This window comes from Mobula hypostoma, chromosome 16 (assembly GCF_963921235.1).
Source record: "Mobula hypostoma chromosome 16, sMobHyp1.1, whole genome shotgun sequence".
Taxonomy (NCBI): Eukaryota; Metazoa; Chordata; class Chondrichthyes; order Myliobatiformes; family Myliobatidae; genus Mobula; species Mobula hypostoma.
This window is the reverse complement of record NC_086112.1, coordinates 15579241-15596284: the sequence shown is the minus strand read 5'-3', so window position 1 is coordinate 15596284 and position 17044 is coordinate 15579241. Positions and strand designations below refer to the sequence as shown.

General features: G+C 41.2%; 1 protein-coding gene across 5 annotated transcripts in view; it reads right to left on the bottom strand.

Moving 5' to 3' along the window:
• LOC134357252 (endoplasmic reticulum aminopeptidase 2-like) overlaps window positions 1-17044 on the bottom strand; it is a 92965-nt gene that overhangs the window by 21969 nt on the left and 53952 nt on the right. For all 5 annotated transcript variants that reach the window (XM_063068588.1, XM_063068589.1, XM_063068590.1 and 2 more), the window contains 6 exons: window positions 16813-16926; window positions 16598-16729; window positions 13541-13672; window positions 10101-10276; window positions 9901-9980; window positions 4393-4576 (listed from right to left, as the gene is read on the bottom strand). In XM_063068588.1, the coding sequence (XP_062924658.1) occupies window positions 4393-4576; window positions 9901-9980; window positions 10101-10276; window positions 13541-13672; window positions 16598-16729; window positions 16813-16926 (818 nt within the window). The remainder of the gene's footprint in view (window positions 1-4392; window positions 4577-9900; window positions 9981-10100; window positions 10277-13540; window positions 13673-16597; window positions 16730-16812; window positions 16927-17044) is intronic.

The window sequence follows — 17044 nt, the reverse complement described above, 5'->3', positions numbered from 1 at the left end:
TCTAAGACAACTCTGAAATTATTCTTCTCTAGGTAGCCACGAAACCAAGAAAGAAGAGAAAGGCAGCATGATCATCAAGCCCCGAATCCCTCCTCCCCCCTCAATAAAATGAACAAAAATGGAACAGGCACATCTACCACCCCCAAATCACCCTCTCCCCCCACACACAAAAATGAGAGAAAGTTCAGGCAATTAACACAGAATACAAAAAATTATGGGACTGATAAAAAGAAGTCTATAATCCCAAGACCATATCCAAATGCAGAAAACCGGCTAACATTCTTGGGCACAGCGCCTGGCCTTTCCTTCTCCGGCAGTGAGCGATCTGGCCCATGATCAAAAGGCAGTCTCCCCTCTCTGGCAGTGAATGATCCCCCAGTGATAAAAAGGCTGTCTCCCCTCTCTGGCAGTGAATGATCCCCTAGCGATAAAAGGCAGTCTTCCCTCTCTGGCAGTGAATGATCCCCTAGCGATAAAAAGGCAGTCTTCCCTCTCTGGCAGTGAATGATCCCCTAGCGATAAAAAGGCAGGTAGACAGCATTCACCTTTCGCTTGTGCCTCGATGTTTCAATCTCCCTCACCACTTCAATCAGCAAACAATGGAAGTTTTGATTGCTGAAATGAACTCCAACATCAGCTCACACCCCACCCCACAGCCATCTCAACGCAAGGTTCCCATATGGTGTCTCTGTCTCCCAAAATCCTCTCAGAAACCGCAGAGTGCTGAAACACACAGATGATCCCCAAACTGCAACTCACAGGCTCCAACACTTCCAGAATCACATTTAAGACAAAAACAAACGCAAAACACATAAAAGAAGTGGGATATATGGTTTTACGATCTGTCCAAAAGATGTCAATCAAAGGAGCATTGTACGCAGGCACCATCTTGAACATATATGTATATTAAATAGTTAAATTAAAAATAGTACAAAAACATAAACAATAAAAGTGAGGTAGTGTTCAAGGATTCAATGTCCATTTAGGAATCAGATTACAGAGGGGAAGAAACTGTTCCTGAATCACTGGGTGTGTGCCTTCAGGCTCCTGTACCTCCTTCCTGACAGTAACTATGAAAAGAGGGCGTGTCCTGGGTGATGGGGATCCTTAATAATGGACGCGCCCTTCTAAGACACCGTTCTTTGACGATGTCTTGTGTACTACAGAGGCTAGTACCAAGATAGAGCTAACTAATTTTGTAATCTTCTGTAGCTTGTTTTGATCCTGTGTAGTAGTACCCCCCTCACCACATACCAGACAGTGATGCAGCCTGGTAGAATGCTCTCCATGGTACATCTGTAGAAGTTTTCGAGTGTTTTAGGTGATAAACCAAATCTCCTCAAACTAATAATGAAATATAGCCGCTTCTTGCTTTCTCTATGGCTGCGTTGATATGTTGAGACCAGGTTAGATCCTCAGAGATATTGCCATTCGGGAACTTGAAGTTGCTCTCTCTCTCCTATGAGGATTGGTTCGTGTTTCCTCGTCCTCCCCTTTCTGAAGCCCACAATCAGCACAATGGTTGTATCATCAGCAAATTTATAGTTGGCATTTGAGCTATGCCTAGCCACACAGTCATGGGTATAGTACACACAGTAATAACTCATTAGTATTTTCCAATAAAAGCAAAGATTCTTCCATTTCCCATTCTTGCACATTGAACATTAATTTCATAGACAGGTTACTGCTGATGTCAAGCAGTTGTGGGATGGGTTTTATGGGAAACAGAAGTTCAAGGTAAATTAATTATCAAAGTATCCATATGTCACCATACACTATACTGAGATTCATTTTCTTGACGGAATTCGCAGAACGGGGAAATATAATAGAATCAATGAAAAGCTACACAGAAAGACTGACTAAACAGACAATGTACAAATATAATAAATAAATAAATACAACTGAGAACATGAGTTGTAGAGTCCTTGAAAGTGAGCCCTTAGACTGTGGGACGAGTTCAGGGTTGAGGTAAGAGAAGTTATCGTCACTGGTTCAGGATCTGATGGGTAAAGGACAATAAAAAAGGGATAAGAATAAGAATAAATAAGAAGGGTTGGGAAATAAGGATGAAGTGTGAGGAAAGGCTGCATTCATAGCAAGAAGCAATGGAGGAAAGGCTTTTAAGGATTAATTACTAAGGACAGGATCTACATAGAAAACCTTTCAGCCCTGTATGGGTTGAGAATTTCTCAGACTGATTATGGAGAAGACTTCGGGTAATGTCCCTGGTCTTCTTTTCACATTCTTTTCCCTGGCCACTGACTCCCTATCTGTTTGGCATCTGTCTGAAATGAAGTCAGATTGTTTGAAACTCCAGTGATAGTTCTGATCCAAAAATGGTCCAAGGATTTTTGAAGTGTGCATCAGTAATACTGCCTATTTCCACCTTCACAACATCGCCCATTTCTGCATCATCTCAGTACATAAGCTGATGTAATGCTTTTATTACAACGTAGCAATCATAACAATCCAAGCTGTCTTCTCTCGTTCTATTCCCATTCAACTAGAAGTTATTCTAAACTGTGTTAGCAATATCTTAGCTTATTTCAAGTTCCCTACAGGCAGTCATTCTGTGCTTGTGGACTATGATGGCTCCTGGTTAAGGAATTACCCAATATTAAAGTCATCAGCCCTGCTTTCAAAATTCGTCCCAGCCCTCAGCATTCCCTTTATTAAGTCACCTCACATCTTCTTTTGCTCCAAAGAGAAAAGCCCAAGCTTACTCAACCTTTCCTAATAAATCAAAACACAGGTTGGCCACCACAAAATTCGGAATGATTGGGACCTGTGCAATGCAGGATTAGCGATTTTGCCAGATCACAGGTGGTTAAATTGGGATTAAATAAGTAAGCACCTCTAACCCACTTGATGGTCACCTCACCCTACCTTTAAAGTACCCGGTAAATAGTACAAGTTGGATAAGGGGTTGAATTAATGACATACAGTTAGGTGGCAGGTAGATACCATAAACATTATTGTTTACCAAGAGTTCTGCTTCAAGATGCACAGAGCAGTTATCTGAAATCAGCATTATCTTACAGTTCTTGTCCAGACCAACAGAGTAATGGTGAGCTCTCACTTCTGAAACAAAGTAATGTTCAAACCATTCCAGTGTAATGTCAGTTGCAATCCATCCGTTTTTTGTTGGCATGGTAAATTACTGGAAACTGCTTTACACCTTTGAAAGTTTGAGGATGTAAACTTTTACCAATGAATAGCAGATTTCACCTGTGGGTTCCGGCAGCATTGGGGCTACCCAACACAGTAGCACGATCTTTTGATTCCTTATAACCCATTGGTGATTATGCATCCCCTTTTATCATGTTGCTTGCTCCAGTTGTTTTGAGTTTTATGACTCAACAGCTGAACATAACTTTTTATATTATTCCTTGGCAAGACCTTTGTGTCTAAAGAATTTCAGTTAAATGAAGCAAGAGGCAGGTTATGTGAAAGCTCACTCCACTCACTCAAATTACCACCAAGATAAAGGGCTGAAAAAATAATAGGTGATGCTTATGAACTCCAACAAGGGACACTTGCATCATTTCAACAGCACCATAATTTGTACGGTAGACATAGGGAGCCAAGGTAGCGTAATGGTTAGTGCAAGGCTATTGCAGCTTGGAACATTCTGGAATTCAGATTTCAATTTTGGCGCCTTAGGTAAGGAGTTTGTACATACTCCTTGTGATCATGTGGGTTTCCTCCGGGTGCTTGCGTTTCTACCAAAGGACGTATCAATTAGTAGGTTAATTGTTCATTGTAAATTGTCCTGTGATTAGTCTAGTGCTGGTTGCTGGGCAGCAAGTCTTGTTGGGCTAGAAGGGCCTGTTCTGTGCTATATATTTAAATAAATGCATTAATTAACTAATTAATTAGCCAAAGCCTGTAATGGGTGATCAGAATAGGAAAATATCCAGTCATCAGTATGAAGTCAATCAGGAGTCAGAACAGGAAAATGGAGTCACAGTCTAATTCTTAGTCCTGGAGTCCATGAACCTTTGGTCAATGGTAGGGTTCCATGGCATACAAAAAGGTTGGGAATCCCTGGTCTAAGAACATAAGATATAGGAGCAGAATTATAGGCCATTCAGCCCATTAAGTCTGCTCTGCAAAGATCGTTAAAGTTAGCAAATCTCCTCTGATATTGAATGTGGTGTGTAGTTATAGCAATGACTTAAATGACAAGAAGTAGCTACTTATTGTACATGATATCGAGGAAGATCCAGTTACATGATAGTACCTCCATTACTGTTGCTAATCTGTAATATTACTAAAATTCACAGCACCACATTCATCACAATTCCAGTGACAGTGTAACCCACTCTCTGTATGATTACAATGTGTAACAAATACAATAATAAATACAATAACATCAACATTTCACTGTACCTGACTAGCTGGAAAGCATTATGAATCAGATTTACTCGGTCCTTCTGGCTCAGACGTGTGTGGTTCTGATCGAGCAGATTAATCAATGCATCCCATCCATCATTCGTGTAATGTACAATATAATAGCCATTTATGTCCACATTAAATTTTATCCATTGAGCTTCACTTTCTAGTTCAATGTGATCTGGTTAAAATAGTATTGATTAAATGAAGATTAATGCATCTCATCCACCAGTTGTGTCACGTACAATGTAACAGTCATTCATGCCCAGATTAAACTTTACTCAGTGAAATTCTTTCCCATTGAATGTGATCTAGTTAGAGCAATATTGATTAATGATGGTAATCAGTAAACATAATTGTTCATACTTGACAAACTGAATGACAATGTGGGATGTTATGTTGAAGTTGTGTAAGATGCTGGTGAGACTTAATCTGCAGCATTGTCTGCAGTTCTGGCCACCTACCTACAGGACAGATATTAATAAGATTGAAAGAATGCAGAGAAAATTTACAAGGATATTGTCAGGATTTGAGTACCTGAGTTATAGGGAAAGCTTTTACAGGTTAGGACTTTATTCTGTGGGGTGCAGGAGAGTGAGGGGAGATTTGAAATAGGTATACAAAATTTTTTAGAGTCACAAATAGGGTAAATGCAAGCCAACATTTACCACTGACGTTGGGTGCGACTAGATCTAGAGGTCATGGGTTAAGGGCGAAATGTGAAATATTTAACGGAAACATCCGGAGGAGCTTCTTCACTCAGAGGTTGGTGAGAATGTGGAACAAACTACCAATAGAAGGTGGTTGCTATGGGTTTGACTTCAACATTTAAGAGAATTTGGACAGGTACTGTATGTGGATGGAAGGGGTATGGAGGGCTGTGCTCTGGGTGTAGGTCGATGTGTTTAGTTCGGCATGGACTAGATGGACTGAAGGACTTATTTCTGCACTGTCGTGTTCTGTGACTCTGTAACTAAGTGAATTTACTTTTACTGGCATGCTCCTGTCATGAACCCGGCAGCTTGCCAGAGCGTTGAGCTGCTTGGCTTTATGGGCACCTGAACTTACTAATTAAGATTGAAGTGGTTAAGACCTTGAGTTATTGGTTAATCCGGTCAAGTTGATTGAGGTGGTCACAGGTTTATGGGATTCTGTGATTATTTAAAGAGGACACTCAGTCAATGTCCATGGTTGGCCATTATGTTGAAGACCATAAGATATATGAGTGGAAGTAGGCCATTCAGCCCATCGAGTCTGCTCCGCCATTCAGTCATGGGCTGATCCAATTCTCAATGGCGTTGCTCCTCTGGAGCTCTGTTGTATGCTCACTGTGGTCAAAGAGGATGAGTTACCTCATGGTGTCACTCACTTGCTCCTCTGAGACTCTGATTCTGATATTTAGCCTCTTGTTTCTGTCTCTTCCTGGTGATTCTGCCATTCCTCCACACCCGAGTCCAATCCTTCAGAAGTACATCTTAATGGGATGAGCAACCTCCTACACCCCTATGAAGGTTCTGAGATTCTTCAGTCTTTGTCAAGATTTTTTTCTGATGTTCTCTGGGTTAACACAGTTTGTAAGTTGTCCTAGGTTATCTTTTTCTTCTCGAGTTTTATGCTGTGCTGTTTCCAGTTTTATGCCATGCCTCCAAGTTTTCGATTTTATAAGACCACAAGACATAGGAGCAGAATTAGGCCATTTGCTCATAGAGTCTACTCTGCCATTCAATTGTGGTTGATACTTTCTTTTCCTCTTCTCAGCCCCATTTCCTATAACCTTTGATGCCATGTCCAATGAAGAACCTATCAATCTCTGCCTTAGATACTCCCAACGACCTGGCCTCCACAGCTGCCTGAGGTAACAAATTCACCATCCTCTGGTTAAAGAAATTCTTCCGCATTTCTGTTTTAAATGGACACCCCTCTATCCTGAGGCCGTGCTCTCTTGTCTTAGATTCCCGCATCATGGGAAATGCCCTTTCCACATCTCCTCACTCTAGACCTTTCAACATTTGAAAGGTTTTATTGAGATCCCACCTCATCCTTCTAAATTCCAGCAAGTACAGACCTAGAGCCATCAAACATTCTTCGTATAATAACACTTTCATTTCCAGAATCAGCCTTGTGAACCTTCTCTGAACCCTCTCCAATGCCAGCACATCTTTCCTTTGATGAGTAGCACAAAACTGTTCACAGTACTGAAGGTGAGACCTCAGCAATGCCTTATAAAGCCTCAGTATCACATCCTTGCTTTTGTATTCTAGACCTCTGGAAATGAATGCTAACATGGCATTTGCCTTCCTCACCACCAACTTGACCTGCAAGTTAACCTTCAGGGTGTTCTGCACAAGAACTCCCAAGTCCCTTAGCATCTCAGAGTTTTAGATTTTCTCCCCATTTAAAAAATAGTTTGCTCATTTATTTCTCCTACCAAAGTGCAGGACTATCCATTTTCCAACACTATTTCATATGCCACCTTATTGCCCATTTTCCCAAGCTGTCTAAGTCCTTCTGCAGCCTACCTGTTTCCTCAACATTACCTGCCCCTCCACCAATCTTCACATCATTTGCAAAAATTGACAACACCATCTATTCCATCATCTAAATCATTGATACACAGCATAATAATAAGCGATCCCAACACTGACCACCTTGGAACAACACTAGTCACTGGTAGCCAAACACAAAAGAATCCTTTTATTCTTACTCACTGCCTTCTACCCATCAGCCAATGCTCTAACCAAACCAGTAACTGTCCTGTAACACTATTGGCTCTTAACTAGCTATGCAGCCTCATGTGTGGCACCTTGTGAAAGGCCTTCTGAAAGTCCAAATGTTCAACATCCACTGCATTCCCTTTATTTAGCCGCCTTCTAATCTCCCTAAAGAATACCAACAGGTTCGTCAGGTGAGATTTTCCCTTAAGGAAACCACGCTGACTTTGTCATATCTTGTCCTGTGTTACCAGGTACTCCATAACCTCATCCTTTAACAATTGACACCAACATCTTCCCAACCACTGAGGTCAGGCTAACTGGTGTATAATTTCCTTTCTGCTGCCTTCCTCCTTTCTTGAAGAGTGGAGTAACATTTGCAATTTTCCTGTTCTCTGGCACCATGCCAGAGTCCACTGATTTTTGAAAGATCATTACTAATGCCTTCACAATCTCTACCACTACCTCTTTCAGAACCCTAGGGTGCAGTTCATTTGGTCTGGGTGATTAATGTACCCTCAAGTCTTTCAGCTTTTTGAACACCTTCTCCCCTATAATAGTAACTGCACTCATTTCTTTTCCCTCACACCCTTCAACACCTGGTACACTGCTAGTGTCTTCCACAGTGAAAACTGATGCAAAGTACTCATTCAATTCATCTGCCGTCTCCTTGTGCCCCATTATTATTTCTCTAGCTTCACTTTCTAGAGGTCCTACATCCACTCTCATCTCTTTTTTTTATATGCTTGGAAAAAGCTTTTACTGTCCACTTTGATATTGTTTGCCAGCTTGTTTTCATACTTTATATTTTCCTTCCGAATTATTCTTTAGTTGCTCTATGTGGGTTTTCAAAAGCTTCCAGATCCTCTCTCTTCCCACTAATCTTTGCTGTCGCATTAGCTTTGACTTCCCTTTTCAGCCACAGTTGTACTATTTTGCCACTTGAGTATTTCTTCACTTTTGGAATACATCTATCCTGCACCTCCCTCGTTTTCCCCCAGGAGTTCACGCCATTGCTGCTCTGCTGTCATCCCTGCTAGCATCTCCTTCCAATTTACTTTGGCCAACTCTTCTCTCATACCACTGTAATTTCCTTTACTTCACTGAAATACTACTAAGTCAGACTTCACTTTCTCCCTATCAAATTTCAAGTTGAACACAATCATCACACACAAGATGCTGGAGGAACTCCGCAGACCAGGCAGCATGTATGGAAAAAAAGTACAGTCAATGTAAACATCAAGAATTTGAGATGAAGTGTCCTTGAAAGTGAATCCTTAGATTCTGGAAACAGTTCAGAGTTGGGGTGGGTGAAGTAGAGTGAAATTATCTCCTCTGGTTAAAGAGCCTGATGGTAGAGGGGTAATAACTGTCCCTGAACCTGGTGGTGCGAGTACTGAAGCTCCTGCACCTCCTGCCTGATAGCAACATCGAGGAGAGATCATGGAGTGGAAGGTAGGGGCCCCTTAATAAATGATGCTACCTTCCTACGACAGCAATCCATGTAGATTTCCTCAGTGGCTGGAAGGGCCCAACCCATGATGGAGTGGATTGAATCCATTACTTTTTGCAGGATTTTCTGTTTGAGAACATTGGTGTTTCCATATGAGATCATGATACAACCAGTCAATACACTTTCCACCGCATTTCTGTTTGTCAGTTTTGGATGTCATGCTGAATCTGTACAAACTCCTAAGGAAGTAGAGGCACTGCCGTGCTTCCTTTGAACGAACCTTGGGTGCAGGACCCAAGACAGATCCTCTGAAATGATAACGCCAAGGAATTTGAAGCTGTTGATCCTCTCCTCCTCAGAATCAGGTTTACTATCACCAGCATGCGACGTGAAATTTGTCAACTTGGTAGCAGCAATTCAATGCAATACATAAAACAGAAGAACAAAATATAACCTGATGACAACTGGCTCAGGTACTTCCAGTTTCCTTCTCCTGTAGTCAGTAATCAGTTCCTTGGTCTTGCTGACATCGAGTGAGAGGCTGTTGTTGTGGCACCACTCAACTGGATTTTCAATCTCCCTCCTACATGCTGATTTATCACATCTTTGATACGGCCTACGACAGTGGTGTTGTCAGCAAACTTAAGTATGGCTTTGGAGCTGTGCTTAGCCTCCCTTACTGAGTTCATACTTACTATGGTAGTGTAGCAGATGGTGTAACACCTTACAGTGCCAGTGGTCAGATTGGGGTTCAATTCCCACTGCTGTCTGTAGGAGAGTTTGTAGGTTCTCCCCACGACAAGCGTGAGTTATTTCTGCGTTAGGGTGACTAAATTGTGGGCAGCTACATTGGTGAAAGAAACATGGTGACACTTATGTTAAATTCTATCTAAGGTGAGAAAAGAAATTAAAATTAGTTTTACATTGGAACGGATTTCATGAACTATATAGTTTAATTATTTTCCTGTAACAGTTTTTAATATTCCTTCACAAGGACCACAACCTTGTCATAGAGCTTGGAGGCTTGCGTGCCTCAGTAACCCTGAGAACTATGTTGGCTGGGGTCAGAGCTTTATGCTTCGACTTTTAAACAGATCACCCATGGCAACCAGGTCAAAGGGTAGAGGCCAGACCAAGAGTGATCCACTGGTTCTCCACATTTGGGGGTTCAACTCAAGGTTAACAATCCAAAACAAAGATTGTTACAGAAACAGCAATGAAGAATCCCTCTACATCTGTGTGCAGTGGTATGGTGTAGGACAGACAGAGATGGAAGACTTTCATTGCTGCCTTAAACACCAATAAGCAATAAGTAAGGAAGTAATTTTTTGACATTCTTACCAGATTTTGTTTTCAGAAGATGTCTACCAACTGCTTGAGAATCACTTGTGATATAAGTTAATGGTACTTGCCAGAGGTAGCTGCAAAAGATGGTGCAAAAATGTCTGATTCTTAAAATGTTGCGATCATTTCAACATATATGCACTTCTGTGTATGCATGACACAAAGAAAATTATTCATAGCAAATTATAAATACCCACCCAGATTGTAGCATGGCCCATGAGGGATCGTCTGGGAGAATTTCCTTAAGAAAGCGCTCTTGTTGTATTCTGACTGAAGATCCATAATGTTCAACAGTTATCACTGGTATTCCCTTCTGGAGTGTCCAAGTGTTCATAATCTCCTTGATGTCTAAATGTTCTCCTGCATAGTGTTGCTGAAAAATAGACCATGTAAACATAAGGCATAGCAACATTAGGCAATTCAGCCCATCAAGTCTGCTCCACTATTCGATCATGTCTGATTTATTTTTCCTCTATTCTCTTGCCTTTTCCCTGTAACCTTTGATGCCACTAGTAATGAGGAACGTATCAACCTCTGCTTTAAATATACACAATGATTTGGCCTTTACTGCCGTCTGTGGCAGTGAATTCCATAGTTCCACCATAATCTGGCTGAAGCAATTCCTCATCATCTCTGTTCTAAAGGAACGTCCTTCTATTCCAAGGCTGTGCCCCCCGATCCTAGAATCTCCCACTATTGGAAACATTCTCTCAACATCCACTCCAGGCCTTTCAACATTCAGTAGGTTTCAATGAGATAATTCCCCCCCCCCCACCCCACTCAGTCTTTTAAACTCCATTGACTACTGACCCAGAGCCATCCAATGCTTCTCGTTTGTTAACCCTTTCATTCTTGAGATAATTCTAGTAAATCTCCTTTGGATCCTCTCAATGCCAGCACATCTTTCTTAGATATGGGGCCCAAAACTGCTTCCAATACTGCAAATGTGGTCTGACTAATATTTTAAAAACACTCCATATTACATCCTTACTTTAACATCCTAGCCTGCAAGTCAACCTACAGGGAATCCTGCATTAGGGCTCCGAAGTACAATTGCACCTCTGATTTCTGATAATCTGTTCAGTGCTTGTTCATAAATTGTAATGGTTCAGTATCTGCCTCACTGGGTGCTGATTCCCATACCAGAGACCAACTTCCCACAATCCCTTTAGCACAATAGGACTCTGTTCCACCCTTCCTTTAGTTATTGATATTATTGAGATGATTTAGCGGTTGAATTATAATGGATCTGTAGTAGATGTGGGTTTGTAATTGTGTATAAAATACTGGCACTTTACATAAACTCACATTGTAAGTTTTTCTTTTGCGATTATTCAATAAATACAAAATATTTTGGCAAAGGTCATATCTGAGTGTTTTCTACAATCTTGTGAATTACTGCAGCAGAATTCCCCAGAATTAAAGTCTTCCTTAATACAAGTGTACTGAGAATTCAAAACAGAATTATTTTTATTTGCCATTTACATAAATTCTACATATGGGACATTTTGCAGACAGAAAGGTTAATCTAAATCCCAGCTCAAGACTATATTGAAAAAGGAAATGGCCAAAATTTCCCTTAAAAATTTTCATGACACCAGCCATGCAATTCAAATAGGTCGTTTGATTATTAAATTTTTCTAGATTTGGCCACTTTTAGGAAATGTATTTCAAGTGTCTACATCAATCTGAGTTGTGAATTCAAACAAAAAATCCTATGAGTGCATTTTGGTTCATTACTTATGGCAAATGCCTTAACTTCAGAATCAGTACTACACTAAATTTGGGTGAGTTCAAGTTCAGTTTATTGTCAGTGATACTACCAAATGAAGCAATTTTCCTCAGGAGGACACAGTACATATAACACACAAACGCACAGAGAGTAATATTGTCACTAGTAAATTAAGAAAATAATAAGGTGCCTTTACAACACAAGTTAAAAGTAAGCAGTACAACACTACTGGTTAAAAAAATGTTTAAAAAATCTTCTAATAAAGTGGTGTCTGTGATCTACTGACACAAAATGAAGGATGGGACCTGTAATATAGGTAGTAAAACACAGTATGGTGAGTTAAACAAAAATGAACAGTGCACAGTGATAATGCTGCCATACAAGGGAAATGAATGAAGCTCAGCAGAATAAAGATTACCATTTGAGACACAAGAGATTCTACAGCTGTCTGTACTCCTAAAGGCACCTGCAATTCCTACAAACCTAACAAATTATTGCGTCTATTTGCAATTTTATAAAGCTGTTTAGAGTTTGTAGATTAATCTGAGGTTTAGGCTCTTGTGTGTTTTATTCCCATCTAAAGGAGATGACAGAATTCCATGCAATCTGTGGTTGAGATAGGATGGACCAGATTTCATTGCTGAACCTGGTGGTTCTGATTAGAACACTCAGGTGTTTAAACACCATTAGGACCCAGACTTTACCTCGTGTTCTGTTGAATGCAAAAGTTCAGGACTACTGACAGGTTTGGAAGGCCACATGTATTTTTAGTGGGGAGTGTATAGTAAAGGATTCTGTAGCTTGTAGATACAAAAATCTGAGCACTGTGCATCAAATAGACACATTTGCAATATTGATCACAGGAGTTAGATGTGATGATGCATTGGGGAGCCCAGGCATGTGCAGTGCACATAGTAATCATACTTCCGTGATACAGGTCCGCGAATCTGTAGCTTTTCAAAAAAATCACACAAAACGTGATGACACAAAAAGACATATCCACCTTAAAGGACCCCAGCCATCGAAGTCATACCCTCTTCTCATTAATATCATCACATAGAAGGTATAGGAGCCCGAAGACAGACACTCAATGTTTTTGGAACAGCTTCTCCCCTTCCACCATCAGATTTCTGAACCCATCAACCATGAACCATCTCACTATTTTGCACTTTTTTCGCACTGCTTATTTATTATATATTCTTACCATAATTTATAGATTTTTTATGTCTTGAACATCTGGCAGTGATAGTAAACCTGATGGACTTGATTCTGATTCTAATCCTGACCCTCATAGTCTTCATATTGCATGCGAGGTCTGCTTCATTGTTCACTAAAATGAGCCCAAATGAACAGGCCCCACACCATGAAGCAGACTGGTAATATATAGAGGACCCACACCACAAATAATAAAAGATGCTGGAAATCCAAGCAACACACATAAAATGCCGGAGGAGCTCAGCAAACTAGGCAGCATCTATGGAAAAAGAGTACAGTCGACAATTCGGGCCAAATCTATTCATCAGGACTGGAAAATGATGAGGAGTCAGAACAAGAAAGTGGTGATAGGTGAAACCGGGGAGGAGGGGGAGAGGGGAAGGAGTGAAGTAAAGAGCTGGGACCCACACCATCTGGACGGGTTGCAATATTATATTTTTCAGTCCCTGACCAAAATCTTCCTGGGTTCTCTATATACTGCCTGATGAATTCCTTGGCTGGTTGCAATATATAACCCAATCGTGTGTTCAGGATAAAAAGAATGCACACTAATTTAGATCATACGTTTTAAGGACATTCACAGAAATCCATCAAGCATTTAATATTTATCACAATCACCTTTTCACTTCAATTTATTTAACACTTATGCAATTAACAGATTAGCTGACAGACAACAGAAAAAACACTCACCTCGGTCAAACAGTTCCACAGATCTTCACTCTTGGTATTCCCATAACTGTATTTTCGAAGGTAATGAACCAGGCCAGATTGGAAAACCTCATCTGGCAAAAAATTTCTCAACATGTGCAGAATGCATGCTCCCTACATTCAACAAGTTAGACAATGAGTTACAAACAGCATCTATAAAGTCATTAATTGAAATTTCAAAACAAATAAAATTGAATACAACAATAGGTCAACAAACAACAACACAAACAACAGGAATTCTGCAGATGCTGGAAATTCAAGCAACACACATCAAAGTTGCTGGTGAACGCAGCAGGCCAGGCAGCATCTCTAGGAAGAGGTACAGTCGACGTTTCAGGCTGAGACCCTTCGTCAGGACCCTGATGAAGGGTCTCGGCCTGAAACGTCCACTATATCTCTTCCTAGAGATGCTGCCTGGCCTACTGCGTTCACCAGCAACTTTGACAACAGTAGGTCACTCTGAATGGAGTAGCACTGCAATCTTGTCCTCACTTATTCACTGCCTGCTATGCCACTGGGTCTTAGGGCAGCAATAAGGTTCCTCCATCTCTGTCTGTGTAAAATGATTCTTCATTGCTGTTTCCATAGCATTTTGTTTTGAGCTGTCAGGATTGTTAACCCTGAGCTGAATCCCCGTACCTGGAGAATCAGTGGACCACTCTTTACCCAACCTCAACCTGTTGACCTTAGGATGGTGGTGAATATCAGTCACTCTGGCTGAGGCGTCGATATTCTGGTGTTAGCTGAGCTTGGCAATTAGCTCGCAGGCGTTTCATTGCCAGTCAAGGTGATATCCTCACTGCGCAGTTGTTGGTGATGAAATGTCTGCAAGCTAATTGCCAACCTCGGTGGACACCGCAACATCAAGCCTTTGAACTGTTTGGCATGGGTGACCCTACTGAGAGCCAAGCCACAAGGCCCTGACTCCAGCCAACATAGCTCTCTGGTTCATTTGAGGTACGCCAGCCTCCAAACCCTATGACAAGGTTGTGGCCCTCTTGGAGGTCGTTGTCCTCAGCAATGAAAATAGAGATCTAATTATCTATAAGGATTAACCTCAAGTTTAATCTTATAAATTTAAGGTTAAAAGTCACATCAAATTGCTAAAGGTTCGACATTACTTGTCCATTTGGGATAAGAATTCATCTCTTAAACAGTGAAAGCAATAATCTGCCATCTATTTTAGTAACATTAAAATAGTTATACTCACACTTGTGATTGGGAAGTTGAAAATTAGAAAGGAATGTAAAGCTGGAAAGTATATTCAGATAAGGCCTTGAACATGTTTTGGTGAATTCTTCTGCAGTAAATAATAGTTTGCAACCATCTGGCATCTTCGCTGTTGAAGCCAACTTTTTTTGGGATTAGCAGAAGGACCATCTCTTTGGTTCCTTAAGCTTGGCATAGCCAGGGCAGATAGTGGTGATAAGCTCCCGCTACCTGGTAAATGCTACCTATGCTGGGCATCTCAAATAGCCTCTGACAACCAGGTCTAGTTCCTCGCCTTCACCAGTGCCTTAGCTACTAAGCACGGTGGAACCTTTTCTGCTGACCGGTGAAGAGGCAAAGGGGGATTACTGGCTCCATAAAAGCAGTCGCTTGGGCAGATGGGACTCGACAGCCGTGGTTAACAGCCCATCTAGGAGCTGAAAGCTCTGATCTCTGCTTCCTTGCGGCTATACCCACTCATGGGAAAATCTTGGGGAGAAAATCCAAAGGGAGTAATCCAGACCGATCGACTGTCAACTCCTGTGATGCTGCTGCTGCCAAATCATCTTTGCCGTTTCTTTGAATTCATCAGCTGCATTGAGAGGGGTTGCCTGCCGCATGGACAACAGCTTGCTCTGCATATTATACTGCCCTGGCTTGCGTATCACGTAGACAACTAGGATGCAATATCCATGGTCAACCCCAACCAACAGAGGGCTTCATTCTTTACAGTGCCGGAAATATTTAGTTAATCTGACATCAACAAGTTCACATAAACAACAATGAGATAAAGCCAGTCTGATGTTGACTGAAGACTCCCAGATCTTGCAGAAGTCTCCCTAGTTTATCTTCAAGCAAATGGGGTATTAATTTAACATCCAAAATATTCCACCTCCAACAATATAGCACTCACTTGGCATCCTACATAATTGCCAGACCAGAATTTTGCACTCAAATCCATGGGGTGGCTCAGAGCCTCAGACGTCTGACATGGAGACTCGATTGCTCCATGAGCGACATTCAGCACATGGAAGAATGCAGACCTTCATTAGATATCATTTAAATCTCAGGTGTAAATCTCTTCTAATGTACTGACGTGCTTGTGTGCATGTGTGTTGGTGGTGGGGGGGTGGCGGTGAGGCAGTTTAATTGTTTTTTTAAACAAATATAGCCTATACAGTGCAGTTTTATAAGAATAGAACAAAGTAGATTATCTGACCCCCTAAACCTGCTTGTCTTTCAATATCATGGTGGGTCCTTTACATCACCCATATGTGATGATTTCCTGAGTCCAAAACTCCACTGGAAACAGCCTTAAAATATTCAATATCTGCTAAATATACTGTATATCTGTATCCACTCAGTCTTGAGCAGGTAAAATTTATTTTTATTCGTCGCATGTTCATTGAAACGTCGAAACATCCAGCAAAATGTGTCGTCGGAGTTCATAACAAACACAGTTCGAGGATGTGCTGAGGGCAGCCTGCAAGTGTTGCCATCCTTCCGCCACTAACACTGTATGCCCACAACTTACAAACTCTAATCTAACTTTGAAATGTGGGAAGATTTGTGAGCAGCTGGAGGAAATCCAGTGGTCACGGAGAGAAAGTACAAAATCCCTATAGACAGCAGCAGGTTCTGAAAGCAGGTTACGCTGACCACTGACAGTACCACAGTACCATGCCACCCCGCCAACCGCCCCCCCCCCCACCCCGAGTGTGCAGATGCAGTACATCTCACATATTACATGGAATATGGTGTTCATATATCGGAGTGGCAGGGAGGTCAGCCAGTATCATCTTTCCACTTCTTTAGTTGCTGCCCACATACCTTGTAATAAGAAATGGCATCAAACATTTCCTTAATCTGAGTAGGGCTGTCTGCCAGAGTAGATATGGGATGGGAGGTTTTCGTTGCGTCTCTTCCCATAGCGTCAAAACATAAGTCCAAAAACTGATCACCCTGAAAAAGATTGTTAAACAAGTAGTTAATTTCAGCCAAATATTTAGCCATGAACCAATTCATAGTAAGAAAATGGTACTCACAACTTGCAAATCAGGGTAGGTGGCATCATTAGAGACATACTCCATATAAGTGGCAAACCCTTCATTCAGCCAGATGTCATTCCACCATTCCATTGTCACCAAATCACCAAACCACTGCACAAAATATATTAATTACAAGATCCATGAGCACTTTGAAAATATACTCATTTCTGATAGGTGATAAAATATAAATTTCCCTTAGGGGTTAAGTATTTGTTAATGCCTTCAAGAT